We start from the raw sequence: 15573 nt of genomic DNA on the forward strand, positions 1-15573 counted from the left end.
TGAGTTTGAACCCCACATTGGATGTAGAGATTATTATGTTTTTAATTTTTTAAAATTTATTTATTTCGAGAGAGGCAGAGAGCAGGGAGGGGCAGAGAGAGAGAGATCCCAAGCAGGCTCCACACTGTCAGCTCAGAGCCCATGTGGGGCTTGAACTCACAAACCACATGATCATGACCTGAGCCCAAACCAAGAGTCAGAGGCTTAACTGAGTGAGCCACCCAGGTGCCTGAGATTACTTTTTAAAAAATCCAAATAGAAGAATTTTATATAGCACCATTACATGAAAAATAGAGTACATTAGAGCATACATACTCTAGCATTTATAATGTAAATGTAGGAGTGCCTGGGTGGCTCAGTCGGTTGAGCTTCTGATTTCTACTCATATCGTGATCTCAGGGTTCATGAGTTCGAGCCCTGCCTCGGGCTCTGTGCTGACAGCTCAGAGCCTGGAGCCTGCTTCAGATTCTGTGTCTCCCTCTCTCTCTACCCCTCCCCCACTCATGCTCCGTCTCTCTCTGTCTCAGAAATAAACAAACATTAAAAAAAAATTTATAATGTGAATGTAAATACAGTCAGTTCTATTATAATGCAACATATGTTCCTAACAATCACCAATTTCTGCCTAAGTACACAAAACCACAGGGATTATGGGGGAATGGGATTAGGAGTACACAACAGTCAAAAAACTTCATCAGAGACGTGTTACAAAAAAAAGATAGGAATCTAATTAAAACAGTAACACAGTTTTATACATGTTAAAATGGTTAAACACAAATACTATAATAAGTATGGCACTTTACCTGAAAGACCTGAAATTTGCTTGAGAAAATAGGTTTCAGAAGGTCTGCAGGTTGTGTTTACTGTGAAGCAGTGGAAGGATGGAAAGTTGGTATAGTTCTGAACACTCAGGGAATGGAGATAGCTGAGAGATATTTGAGGTGTGTCCATGGGTGCAGTTTTCTGTGTTCGTGAAATAATGCTCAAGCAAATGTAAAGTTCGCGTTATGTTCAAGTTGTTCCCCAATACAGTAATCTCAGTGAAACAAATTTGTGTTTTCAAAACAAGCATATTATTATAAAACTGACTATAATTGAAATATTACGTAATTATTAAAAATTATTAGTTCTCAGTGAGTGTGTGTAATTCTGGGGATTGGGGAGTAGAAAACATAATACATAAAAATTCCCAGATTGAAGGGCACCTGGGCTGGCTCAGACAGAAGAGCGTGCAACTCTTAATCTCAAGGTCATGGGTTTGAGCCCCACGTTGGGTGTAGAGATTGCTTAAATTAAAAAAAAATTACCAAATTGAATCTTGAGAGCCTATGATTTGTTTCTTGATGCAGTGTCTCACCTTCATTAAACTATAAAAAATACATTTTAATTACAGTGTTATATTGGTAGAGCTGTGGTGATATCAGTACTCATGTAGTTGATCTTTTCCTCCTTCACTAAATTTATTACAGTCTTACCTGTTCGGTTTCTCCTAGCTTGTTTTCAGAGTTCAGGAGTTAGTTTTTCATGCATTGGCCATTACCATGGGTTAAGGAGTTGTTAGCCATGTGGGGATTTTTAAGGCTTAGGAAACCTTGGCACCAAAATGTAGAGCTCGTGCTTCCCCAAAGAGGGAAAACTTCTCAACAAAGGAATAGTTCTAAAAGTCCACCGGCTTATGTAATCAGTTATGATCATATGAGCTACATTTATTTGACTGTGCTGTATTGATATGAACAGTCAGATAAAAATCATTTTTGTGGGCCTTACAGTACTGCTCGCCCTGACAATTTGACAAAACAAAACAAACAAAAACATTCTACGTTGTTTTTAAAATCTTGCTGTAAGACTAGTCAAAGTATTTGTTTTATCCCTTTGAGAAATTGTTTATGCCCTTGTTCTCTGTAGTATAGTTGGAAAAAATTAATCTTTCAAGATACCTTTACAATTAATATTTTAACACCACAGAAAATGTAAAATTTCCAAGAAAAACGGCTATAGTAATAATAATGATTAGAATTTACCAGTGAAAAATAAGAGCTATATAGAACTAAGGAATACATTGATTCAGTACAAGGACAAATCTTTGCCCAATTGCACTGCTGTCTTGGTTCACTAAAGTATTATTCAAGTGTTTGAGTGACTGAAAACATTACACTGCTGTTTTTCCTTTCTTGTCAGTGAAAGATAAAGCAGAAATACTGCTGCAAGTTGATGAATCACAAAGTATCAAGAATGAGCTAACTATACAGGTAAGAAAAACTGTGGAATATACAGGACTGGTTTCCTTAAGCTATTACACTTTAGTCCTAAATTATGAAACTTGATTAAACAAAAATACAGCCCATCAACACTGCAGTAAAGTGATATAAATTACACTTAGGGGCGCCTGGGTGGCTCAGTCAGTTAAGCGTCCGACTTCAGCTCGGGTCATGATCTCGCAGTTCGTGAGTTCAAGCCCCGCGTCGGGCTCTGTGCTGACAGCTCAGAGCCTGGAGCCTGTTTCAGATTCTGTGTCTCCCTCTATCTCTATGACCCTCCCCCGTTCATACTCTGTCTCTCTCTGTCTCAAAAATAAATAAACGTTAAAAAAAATTTTTTTTTAAATAAAAAAAAATAAATTACACTTTTTTATTATTATGTAATAGCAGATGGATGAAGAGTCTGTTTTTCATGCTGAGAAAGTTAGGTGTGTCCTGAAGAGTAAGGGAGGATAAGGTTGTATTTCAGTTGATGCCAACTCTAAATATAGAGATAAAAAGGGCAGGTAGAACTTACCCAGTCATGAACCGTGACTTTCATCCTTTCCCATCCTTACTTTGTCATTTTCTCTTGGAATATTGAGCTTCTCCTGTCTACTTTTATTTTCAAATTTTTTTTTTTCAACGTTTATTTATTTTTGGGACAGAGAGAGACAGAGCATGAACGGGGGAGGGGCAGAGAGAGAGGGAGACACAGAATCGGAAACAGGCTCCAGGCTCTGAGCCATCAGCCCAGCCAGAGCCCAACGCGGGGCTCAAACTCACGAACCATGAGATCATGACCTGAGCCGAAGTCGGACGCTTAACCAACTGCACCACCCAGGCGCCCCTCCTGTCTACTTTTAATAGACAACTGAGTAAAATGCCTAATTGAAATTGTGTGTGTGCTCAGTGGTGGGAAGGTGGTTCTCCTGTGATCCCTAGTCATCTAGTAGTCAAATTCATCCCCGGGAGTAAGTGTTAAGAATTAAGAGTATTTGCCTGAAGACACGAAGTCTTTTTTAAATTGAATGTTTGGTTTTAGGTGACTTCACTTCATGCTGCATTAGAACAAGAAAGATCGAAAGTGAAAGTATTACAAGCAGAACTAGCCAAATACCAGGTATGCGTTTCTAATTTCGAAAGTGTTCTCATCACAAATAATACACTTGGGATAGATACTGTGTGAGAATAAAGTACTATTTTATTCAGTCTAAAATCTATTCGCCAAACATATTAATAATGTTATTATTGGACATATCATTTACACTTTAGAAAATGTTAGGGTCATTCTAGATATTGGTATTTACAGTACTAACTAAATTCAGAAAAATCCTTGGTATGTGATGTGGCATATGTGCCAGTGAATCATATCGAGGGAAGGTACATAATGACATTTGTCCTATTATATAAATTTGATCACATGGGTACAGCAGTTTCTCCTAGATATCTTTATTGTAAAGATATCTTTTCCCTTTATAGTTAATAAATATGTGAAGTGATACTTGGAGATTGTGTGAATATCCTTTTCTTTTTACTAAATGGTTTTAGCATCCATTGATGGTGATTTTTCTAATTCTGTTATTTCTTCTGCATTTACACCTGGCATTCAGCATTTTTTTCTGGACAAAGCAGTAAAAAAATCAGTTATTTGTTTCAGTATATGTGTATATGTATGTGTGTGTGTATACACACACACATACATAAAGCATTTTATGTATGTGTGTCTAAGTCATGATATAAAATGTGTTAATTAATGTGGGGAGTCATAGTCAAAAAGGTTTGAAAGCCACCACTGTTGGCCTGGAGAACGTAGAAGTTGTAACAGCCCCAGGTTTGACATCTCATCATTCCCGGAAGAATTCCCTTTGCCTGGGAGACTTTGAAAAAGTCATATCATTGATCCATTGATCATTTTGTGTGTGGGTTTTTTTTTGTAATCTTGTGGAAAAGCAAGGTAAGAGTTTTAAGCTATGTGACATTGGTACCTATGCATAGTGGGTATCTACTTTGAGGAAAGCTTTTAGTAAGTGTATTTGTATTTTCCTGCTACAGGAAATAAATTTTATTTTTAATACATGGCATTACACATCTCAAGTCCCACATAACCTCTTCATACGTTTTTTTTTCTCTGGACAAATCTGTGCATAACTTTTATTTGGTCAGGAATGAATCATGACATTCTCATACTTGATTTTTTTATTTAAAAGATTGATTAAGAAATGTTTTTGACCACTAGGAGGGAAGTTATAGGCAGAACAAGGATGAAAGCAACAGAGAATAGCTGCCAACACTAGTAAATGGGTCTGGATTCCATGGGCCTCTGACCACTTTAACCACAGCCAAGTACTGGTTCCTAAACCTGGCTGACCATCAGAATCACTTGGGAACTTTTTGAATTACAGATTGTTGAGCCCATTTCTAGTAATCATAAATAAACGGATCTGGGACAAAGTCTAGACTTCAGAGTTTTTAAAATATCACCACTTAGGTGATTCTGTTGATCAACTAAATTTAGGCATCATTGCCATAATTTATAAAAATGGAGAAGAAAACTGTAAAATTATTGTAAGGAACCATTATTTTGTGGTTAAAATGAGGGGTAGAATAGTTCAGGATGATTTTAATTTTCCTCTTTGCACATTTGTACTTTCTGTATTTTTACAATGAGTATTTGCTTTTTAAATCAGAGTCAGGCAGAAAATGATACGTTAAAAATAATGAATGTAAAATACTTCTTATATTTTAAGCTCCTACCTCTTTGCTTGGCTCAAATCAAACACCATAGACGGAGTTTCATTTGGAGCAAATTAAATACAGATTCATGTATATCACTGAGCAATATGAAAAGTATAGTCTTCTTTTCAACCTGATGATGAACAAAATCAGGTTTCTGATGCTAATATGAACAAGACTAACTTGAATTAAAAATTGAATTATCCAAGAAGGTAATAACTGAATTACCAGATTTGCAGATCATATGGAGCAAATTATTTATTTTAGAAGTGATCAAAAATTGCACTTTTAAAAAAACCTGGGACAGTCCAAATGAGGTCTAAAAAATATTGGTAGTCTTACTAAGTCTAAACTAGTTCAAGTAGAAGTAACTACTTCATACAACCCGCTTTAACCATTTGCAAAAAAATAACCTTATAAAAATAATTTAGTGGTCTGCACATTCAGATTTGCAACAAACTAAAAAAAAAAAATGTTTCCTTCTCATACTCAAAAATGCCTTTGGTCTCATTTATTCTTAAAATGAAAATGCCCCCAAAATGGTACTTCCTAAATAATTTGCCCTATTTTTCTTTACAGGGTGGCAGAAAAGGGAAAAGAAACTCTGAATCCGACCAGTGTAGGTGATTGCATTAGCCTTTGAGGTCAACACAAAAATTAACACTTTCAGGGTTTTGCAAAAATGTATATATTTAATGCTGTGCAACTGCTAAACTATGCAGTTTTTGTTGAAGAAACTTAAAGTGATTAGCTCACTAACAGTCTATAATTTTATGTCCTTTTGGCTTAAAGTGAAAAGAAGAAAAATAGAATTCCAGCAGAATTCACTGATTATTGTTTACTATCCATACTTCTTATCACTTTAGTTTTTCATCAGTCAATAAAATTTACTCTTCCACTAATATGTTTGAGTTTTTAAATTTCAGAAACGGTGTGAAAGTAGTATTAATTGGATTGTTGAAGTTCAATGACCATTTACTCAGCACTTTGTGCATGCTAAACTCTACAGGACATACAAAATGAGTGAAAAGTGGTGGATACCCTCCAGTGGGCATCAAAGCTGGGGACGACAGAAAAATACGTATGCATTAGAGTGACTAGAACGTTGATAGCACATTGTTTGGAAATTGAGAACACTTGCATGAGCTAGTTTCTGCAGGGTGGATCTCTATTCTGTAAATTTGCCGGGAGGCATTCCAGGCAGAGGGAGCAAAATCTGTGCTGAAATATTTGTTTAAAGAACAGTATGTCTTGAGGACAAAAATATGACACACTGAGAATAGAGTGTTGAAGTTGGAGGAGTGAATGAGAGATCTTTCACTGGTATCATCAATCACTAGAGTGATAAGTGGTTTGTGGAATTGATGTTTTTCTTTTTTTAGTGTAGTCAGTGAAACACAAATATGATTCCTAAAAATACAGAGGTTTTTTGCTTGTTTGTTTTACATCAGAGATGAATACATAAATACTGGTGTTGGCCTCCTTTTTTTCTTTTTTTTGAAGAAAAAAATAATGTCATCATTGCTTTTATGTCTGGCTTCTAACATGAGGCTAAATGAACCTTGCAAAGAATTGGGACTTCTTATTTCTCCCTATATTCCTAGCACTTAGTCCTTTGTGTGGCACAGAATAGATACTGGATAATTATTTAATAAAGTGGTAAAGCCTTTTAAGATAGTTTTACCTTTACTAATTTTACCTTTGATGAAGAATAGGTACCATCAGACCTCATAAGCCCCCAAATAGAAAATAAAAAAATCTTACTCTTATTGAAGTGTATATTCACTATTGCATAAAAGAAAAAGTGCCTTGTTGAGTTTTTCTAGTCTATATGAATCCATTAGATTTGGCTTATGATTTATAACTCACCTCTTGATGTATGCTGAGATTAGCTTTCAACAGTCCTTCTACAGAGGGAGAAAGGAGAAGAAAGTGTCTTGAGATGCTAAAGAACTATTACCTTAGTTGTGCATTATTAAACTATTAAAAAAAAAAAAAGAATAGGTACCATCAGGGACACCTGAGTAGCTCAGGCAGTTAAGCATTCGAATCTTGATTTCGATTCAGGTCGTGATCTCACGGTTTGTGAGTTCGAGGCCCTCATCAGGCTCTGTGCTTGACAGTGCGGAGCCTGCTCGGGATTCTGTCTCTCTCTCTCTACCCCTCCCCTGTTCACGCTTTCTCACTCTCTCTCTCAAAATAAATGAATAAACTTAGAAAAAAAAAAAGAATAGGTACTATCAGAGCCTAATCAATTCAATAAATATATATGGTAATATTCCATGATACCATATTTTTCAACCCAGTGATGAACAAAATCAAATTTCTAATGTCTTATATGAACCAGCTAGACAGAACCTGAATAGTTTCAGTTATAATTGAATTACCCAAGGAGCTAATGAACTGAATTCCCAAACCATACTGTATCATCATCTGCTTTTGATTTTCTGCCTGCACATTATCCATTTAGTACATTATCTAGTTTCTAGCACAGTGCCTGGCACAAGGTAGATGCTAAGCAGATATGCCATTTTCTTTCTTTAATTTTTTTAATTTATTTATTTTGAGAGAGAAACAGAATACACAAGTGGGGGAGAGACAGAGAGAGAGTGAGAGAGAATCCCAAGCAGGCTCTGTGCTGTCAGCACAGAGCCTGATGTGGGGCTCGAACTCATGAACTATGAGATCACAACCTGAGCCAAAGTCAAGAACTTAACCAACTAAGCCACGCAAGTGCACCCAGATATGCCATTTTCTACTAGTGTATATTGGTTTAAAATCACCTGGGCACATAGAAACCTTCATTGATCATCCTCTTTTGAGTTGGGTCTTCTCTGGAGTACTGTATTCATAGTTCTGTGTTTCTCCCTGAATTTTCTTTTTCCTGATTGATACATTCACTTCTGTGGCTCAATCTACCACTTGTAGGCTGATACCTTAGTCTCAACCAGGGAAAGCTTTATCTAGTAAGAGATAGAAAAGACAATCTGTGATCAAGTGGTGGTTTCTTTTCCATTAAATTGATTTCTCAGGCATTTCTATTTTTTTAAATGTTTTTTTTTTTTAATTTTTTTTTTTTTAACGTTTATTTATTTTTGAGACAGAGACAGAGCATGAACGGGGGAGGTCACAGAGAGAGGGAGACACAGAATCTGAAACAGGCTCCAGGCTCTGAGCTGTCAGCACAGAGCCCGACGCGGGGCTCAAACCCACGGACCGTGAGATCATGACCTGAGCCGAAGTCGGACGCTTAACCGACCAAGCCACCCAGGCGCCCCTCTATTTTTTTAAATGTTTTTAATGTTTGTTTATTTTTGAGAGAGACAGAACATGAGTGGGGGAGGGGAAGAGAGTAAGGGAGACAGAATCTGAAGCAGGCTCCAGGCTCTGAGCTGTCAACACAGAGCCCAGTACGGGGCTTGAACCCACGAACCGCGAGATCATGACCTGAGCTGAAGTCGTATGCTTAACCGACTGAGCCACCCGTGAGCCCCTCTCAGGCATTTCTTTTAATAAATATTATTACTTAGATTATTTTCAATTTACTAAATGCTCAATGAAATTATTGATAGTTTAACATGTGCCAGGTGTTGTGCTAAGTACTAGAGATGCAAATATTTCCATAATCAATTGGAAGGAAACAGAAATGTAAGGAAATACTCATAAAATATTCCAATAAATAATAATACTGATGTGTTCAATTTGCTATTGGAGTACAGAAGAAATGCATCTTACCATTTTAAAGGGGTATCTTGGTCAATTTAGTTTATTTTTTAGCCTTCACAAGAAAATTTAAGAATTTATTTGCATTTTAATGTATATATTCAAAAAGAGATTTTTATTTTTTTAATGTTTATTTTTGAGAGAGAGAGAGAGAGAGAGAGAGAGAGAGACAGAGCATGAACAGGGGTAGGGGCAGAGAGAAAGAGGGAGACACAGAAACTGAAGCAGGCTTCAGGCTCTTAGCTGTCTGCACAGAGCCCGGTCCGGGGCTCAAACTCATGAATCGTGAGATCATGACCTGAGCTGAAGTCAGACACTGAACTGACTGAGCCACTCAGGTGCCCCTTCAGTTATTTTTAAATTGGAAGTAATTTTCATTATGCTATATTGAAATGAATACACATTTCAGAATTTTCAGTAAGCCAATGGATATCATTTCTTATTAGGGAATTCATTTTAATTATTTCAAATTCCATTAATAAGGTCTTACTTAAAATGTGATTATGGCAATATAGCTGGTTAAATTCAGCAAATATTTTTGACATCTGTGGGATTTTTGACATTTTTTGTAGTGTTAGTAAAGCCAGAGGAACTAGAACTATGTTGAAGTCTCAGTTCTATTACTTAGTTGTATGGACCTTGGCAAATGATTGAACAGAGTGAAACTGAGTATCAAATGAGAGCAGCTAGTGAAAATATTGGGTAAAAAACTGAAAGATGCAGTCTCTTCCTTCAAATTATTTCTAGTCTGATAGGAGTAAAAAGGCATAGCATGTAAGTAAGTAAAATTCAATATAGAATACAGTGGATTCCATAAGGAGAATATATTTGTTAGGAAAGTCTGATGTTACTTACAGAAAAAAATAACGTTTTTAAACTGCTTCTTAAATTTAGAATAGGTAGCTTTTAAGGGTATAGGTCATGTACCAAAAAAAAAAAAAAATGATGTGTTTAGGGAACAGAAATATAAGCAAAGAATATGTTGAGGAAAGGGATTGCCTTCATTTTGCCTGGAGCATAAGACAGTATTGAGATAGCCAGAGAGATGATTTGGGGATAGCTATCATTCATCTTAAATTTCAGATTAAGAGGTCTGTACATAATTTGGTAGGCATGGGGAAACCATTAGAAGTTTATAGACAAAGGAGTGATGTAATCCAAGTTGCCCTTTAAGAAGATTGAAATGGCAGCAAATTATAGAAGAAAATTGATAGCAAGTTATAGAAGAAATTAATTTGGAAGAGAATGTCAAAGAAGCTTCTATAATAGAAATAGGGGGTAAAGGGGATCTGAACTACAGAGATGGCAATGGGATTCAGAAAATGAAAAAACATTCCCAGGGTGGAATCTAGCAAACTTGCTTAGAGTGAGAAAACGAACAAGGACATTAGAGATGAAAACAAGAGCTCATGCATAAACAAGAGAATACCATGAGCAGGGTCAACTGATGGAAGAATGAATGTGGAGGCAATGGACAGAATTGGCTTTGATTTGTTAAATTGAATTTGTCCCCAGAACACTTAATGTAGAGGCCATCAAGTTAGAAATGCAGTTCTGATCCTTTGAGGAAAGGCTGGAGTTAACAGTTTTAGGATCCACCTACAATTAAGTTGTATGAATAGTATGATACACCCAAAGGAAAAAGTTTTTGAAGGAAGATATTGCTGAGCATTAGACTTTAGAAATGGTGGGAAACAGAGTGGTCAGAAAGGTGGGAGGCGTGGTCATGAATGTTTTAGAGAAGTCTCAGGTCATGAGCCCATGGAAGAACTGTAGGACTGCTAAAACACATTGATGACTTTCAAAATAGCTCTGGCACAGAGCAAGCCATTGAGGAAAAAGTTAAACTCTTTAACACCTTTGGCAATTAAAGAAGCCCCAACATGCCTTGAAGGGGCCACAGGATTGAATGAGGATTGGTTTGTTTTATGTAGGACTGAGGAGACCTTTACAGTGTTCATGAACAGAAAGGAGCCAGTCAAGATGACAAAGAGATTGGGGGTGGGAGTGAGGAATTGTCTTGTGAGCTCACCAATTAGGTATTTTCTTGCCATTACACTATTTGGTTGCCTTATCAACCTTCTGTAATTCGTAGTTTAAAGCTATGTTAAGCTGCTCTCCGTTAGTGGAATTATATAGCCCTTTTCATATAACAACTTAAGAATGTTTAAGTAGAATTGAAAGACTTTAAAAAGAAACAAAATGATTTAATGATGCAGACATTAATAAACATCAATGACTTAGCTTTTATACTGAAGCTAAGGAAAAATTACTGAAGCAACAAGCAAGATGGTAAGCAAAAGTCTAAGATTCTCCAAAATCTGTAAATCATTGGCGAATTTTCTTGGGGTAAATTTTTAATTGAATTCAAAATGTTGTCTTATATGAACCCCCACTGCCTATGGGGTTCTTATGAAGTGGATGCACATATGTACTATTAGCAGCCTTGAACTTTGGTTTTTGCCATTAGGAAAAGCTCTATGGTAATAGCCAGAAAAATGTTTATACCCAATAATTACCAATATTGGATAATTAACCCTTAGGAAATAATTTGAGAGAAGAATAAATTTTAAAAGATCTACACAGATACAACAGTATGCATGGTAGGGAACCATGGAGTAACCCAAATGTCCAACTTCAATGTCTAACCCAATATCCAGCTTGAATGACTAAATAATATAACACATCAGTGGGAATTGTTATTATGCAGCCTTCAAAAAGGTGTAATTAGGATAACTATGTAAAAACCTGGAATATGTTGAACAACATTTAAATATAAAAACAAAAATAAAACTTGTATACTGATTATAGCTATATAAAAATATATGTGCATGTGGACAAACTGGAAAGTAGTAATTCTTTTTTAAAAATTTTTTTTAAGTTTATTTATTCACTCAATACAGAGAGCACAATTTTGGGAGGGGCAGAGAGAGAGGGAGAGAGAATCCCAAGCAGGCTCTGCACTGTTAGTGCAAAACCCTATGTGGGGCCCAAACTCATGAACCATGAGATCATGACCTGAGCTGAAGTCAAACACTTAACTGACTGAGCCACCCAGGCACCCCTGGAAAGTAGTAATTCTGAATTAAACTGCTTGTGTTGGGATAGGGGGATTATGGGTAATTATGGGTTCATTGTGTTTTCCCCCCAAATTTTATCTAATATACCGGTTTTTGTAATTAAAAAAAAAAAAGGAACACTACTACTTGTTAAGTAATTTGCTGTAATGGGAGTATGTTGTATTTACTTACCAATTTTATTGACATGTTCAAGTGAATCATGTTGATTATTATGGGATACCTTTTGGTCGTGGAAGTTTTGTTTTTCAGACCAGAACCCTTCACTGTAGAAATGGTACGGAGAAAGTAGCATTGTGAGTCAAATAATTGTATGGCTGCAAGAAAACTTGTACATTTTAATCATCCAGCTTGATGTTTCCCTTATTTTGTCTTCCCATTTAAAAAATTTTAGAAGTTTTACTACCATTAACCATGTCATATTGTTCTGCTGACATTTCAGTATTAATTTTTTTGATATTCATATTATAAATTAAGATGTGAATTATTTTATAAATATTACTAAATATAGTTTGCTCCTCATTGTGAATTTGTTAAGGAAGCGATCAGTTTTCTTCTCCATACCTCAATATATTAGTGTGCACTGATTGTACCATCTTACATAAAATTAGTTTTTAAAAACACAACCTTATTGACACATAATTGACATACAACTGCACATAATAAATGGGATAAGTGAACATGCTTTGTGATTTTAATCCTCTGATATTAAGATTTGCCTTGGGCACCAATATGTGACCTACCTAGTAAGTGTCATGTGTGGGCTTATAAAGAATTTGCACTGTGAAGTTATTGGGCACAGTACAGTGTTCTGTATATGTCCAATTAGATCAGGTTTCTTGAAATCTAATGTATCCTTAATGATTCTGTCAGTTACTGAGACATATGTTAAAATCTAACAGTGATTATGCTCTTGTTTACTTTCTTTATGTTTTTGAGTTCTGTTGAGGTATATACAAATTTGAATGTTTCCTGTCTTCCTGCTGATTTTATTTTTACAAACTGACTATCCCTAGTATGTTTTTGTTTTAGAAGTATTTCATCCAATATTATTATAGCTACACTATTTTCCTTTCACTTAGTGTATCCATCGGTATATTTGGTACCACCCTTTTAATTGTCAGTCTTCCAGTATCTTTCTATTTTAAATAGATCTCTTCTAAACAGCATATCACACTTTTTTAAAAAGAATTTAAATTTGTTGATTTAATTAAGATAAACCTGTCTTTAAAATTATCAACATTAAATATAAAACTTTTTCTACCTAAGTTTACCGAAGTCAAAGAAGTTCATGTTAATCTCTGTTGCAATTTAACAAAAATACAACTTAAAATGATTGTTAATTCTATCTCAAAAGTTTTTATGGGTAATTGTTTGTTTTTAATTTACCTCCAAGTTAGTTAGCATATAGTGCAACAATGATTTCAGAGTAGATTCCTTAATACCCCTTACCCATTTAGCCCATGCCCCCATCCCACACCCCTCCAGTAACCCTATTCTTCATATTTAAGAGTCTTTTATGTTTTGTTCCCTCCCTGTTTTTATATTATCTTTGCTTCCCTTCCCTTCCCTTGTGTTCATCTGTTCTGTGTCTTAAAGTCCTCATGTGAGTGAAGTCATATGGTTTTTGTCTTTCTCTGACTACTTTCACTTAGCATAATACCCTCTAGTTCCATCCACATCATTGCAAATGGCAAGATTTCATTCTTTTTGATTGCCGAGTAATACTCCATTGTATATATATACCACCACATCTTCTTTATCCATTCATCCGTCGGTGGACATTTGGGCTCTTTCCATACTTTGCCTATTGTTGATAGTGCTGCTATAAACATTGGGGTGCATGTGCCCTTTCGAAACAGCATATCTGCATCCCTTGGATAGATACCTAGCAGTGCAATTGCTGGTTCGTAGGGTAGTTCTATTTTTAGTTTTGAGGAACCTCCCTACTGTTTTCCAGAGTTGCTGCCCCAGTTTGCATTCCCACCAGCAGTGCAAAAGAGATCCTCTTTCTCTGCATCCTTGCCAACATCTGTTGTTGCCTGAGTTGTTAATGTTAGCCATTCTAATAGGTGTAAGGTGGTATCTCATTGTGGTTTTGATTTGTATTTCCCTGATGATTGATGTCGAGCATTTTTTCCTGTGTCTGTTGGCCATATGGAGGTATTCTTTGGAGAAGTGTCAATTCATGTCTTTTGCCCATTTCTTCACTGGATTATTTGCTTTTTGGGTGTTGAGTTTGATAAGTTCTTTATAGATTTTGGATACTAACCCTTTATATGTCGTTTGCAAATATCTTCTCCCATTCTGTTGGTTGCCTTTTAGTTTTGCTGATTGTTTCCTTCACTGTGCAGAAGCTTTTTATTTTTATGAGGTCCCAGTAGTTTATTTTTGCTTTTGTTTCCCTTGACTCCGGAGATGTGTTGAGTACGACTGCGGCCAAGGTGAAAGAGGTCTTTGCCTGCTTTCTCCTCAAGAATTTTGATGGCTTCCTGTCTTACGTTTAGTTCCTTCATCCATTTTTAGTTTATTTTTGTGTATGGTGTAAGAAAGTGGTCCAGGTTCATTTTTCTGCATGTCGCTGTCCAGTTTTCCCAGCGCCATTTGCTGAAAAGGCTGTCTTTATTCCGTTGGATATTCTCTCTTGCTTTGTCAAAGATCAGTTGGCCATATGTTTGTGGGTCCATTTCTGAGTTCTGTATTCTGTTCCATTGACCTGAGTGTCTGTTTTTGTGCCACAGCATATCACACTTTTAAAAATCCCAGTCTAGGGGCACCTGGGTGGCTCAATGGGTTGAGTGTCCAACTTTGACTCAGGTCATGATCTCACAGTTTGTGGGTTCGAGCCCCACATCAGGCTCTGTGCTGACAGCTCGGAGCCTGGAGTCTACCTCAGATTGTGTGTCTCCCTCTATGTCTGCCCCTCTCCCACTTGCATTCTATCTCTCTCTCTCAAAAATAAACATTAAAAAAAATTTTTTTAATCCCAGTCTAACACATCTTCTGTATTTGTTTCTCTCTTTTGCTCATTTTCTTTTAGTGATTGACTTGGTGACCTCTTCCTTTGTCAGACCTTCAGTGCCTTTAAGAAGTCCTTCCACATTTTAGCTTTTTCAAACTGGAGAGTTTGTCTGAACAAACTGGTTTCTCCTATCCCTGGAAAAATAGGAACTAAAAGTTCTATTAGTCCTGTTTTGCTATTTCCTTTAATGGATTTATACCCACCACTTTATTTTATTGCAGAGCCTGGGTTGACATTTTTAAATAACTGTTTCAAGGCCCTATCGTTAAACCAGCTATTGCTGGAGGAAAACAGCTGACAATTAGAATTTAGTTACTTTTCTTCAACACTGTAGTTCATTTTGAGCCAGTGATTTTAATCTTACCAGACAAAACATTTATGTCTAGTTACCTGATCAGTAACACTATGTGTATATCTGTATCTATAGATACAGATATAGATATACACACTAAGAAATAATATATACCTTTTTTGGTTTCTGTAAAGGAGAATGCTAGTCATACTATTACCATCTAGACTTATTAGCAAAGTATTATTTTTTGTGTCAGAATAATGGGTTCTTTTCCTCTTATTTCTAAGTATCAGTCTTTTATGCTTATAAGATAGAAAACAAAATTATTGTGGAATATTATAGTGAATCAGTTCTCCAGGTGATTTAAAAACTGCAACCATTGGATTGAAAACCACTAGGCTAAAAAAGCAAAAGAACTAAAATCGGTTCAGGGAAAGGTGTGTGTGTGTGTGTGTGTGTGTGTGTGTGTGTGTGTGTGTGTGTGTG

At 36.1% G+C, this 15573-nt stretch overlaps 1 protein-coding gene across 2 annotated transcripts in view; it reads left to right on the plus strand.

Moving 5' to 3' along the window:
- The window catches only part of GKAP1 (G kinase anchoring protein 1), an 86091-nt gene extending 80216 nt beyond the window's left edge, over positions 1-5875 (plus strand). For both annotated transcript variants that reach the window (XM_040450306.1, XM_040450305.1), the window contains 3 exons: positions 2179-2249; positions 3283-3360; positions 5553-5875. In XM_040450306.1, the coding sequence (XP_040306240.1) occupies positions 2179-2249; positions 3283-3360; positions 5553-5600 (197 nt within the window). In that variant the 3' untranslated portion in view covers positions 5601-5875. The remainder of the gene's footprint in view (positions 1-2178; positions 2250-3282; positions 3361-5552) is intronic.
- Positions 5876-15573: the final 9698 nt, after the last annotated feature.

Source organism: Herpailurus yagouaroundi, unplaced genomic scaffold, assembly GCF_014898765.1.
Source record: "Herpailurus yagouaroundi ecotype Mexico unplaced genomic scaffold, PumYag 201, whole genome shotgun sequence".
Classification (NCBI taxonomy): domain Eukaryota; kingdom Metazoa; phylum Chordata; class Mammalia; order Carnivora; family Felidae; genus Herpailurus; species Herpailurus yagouaroundi.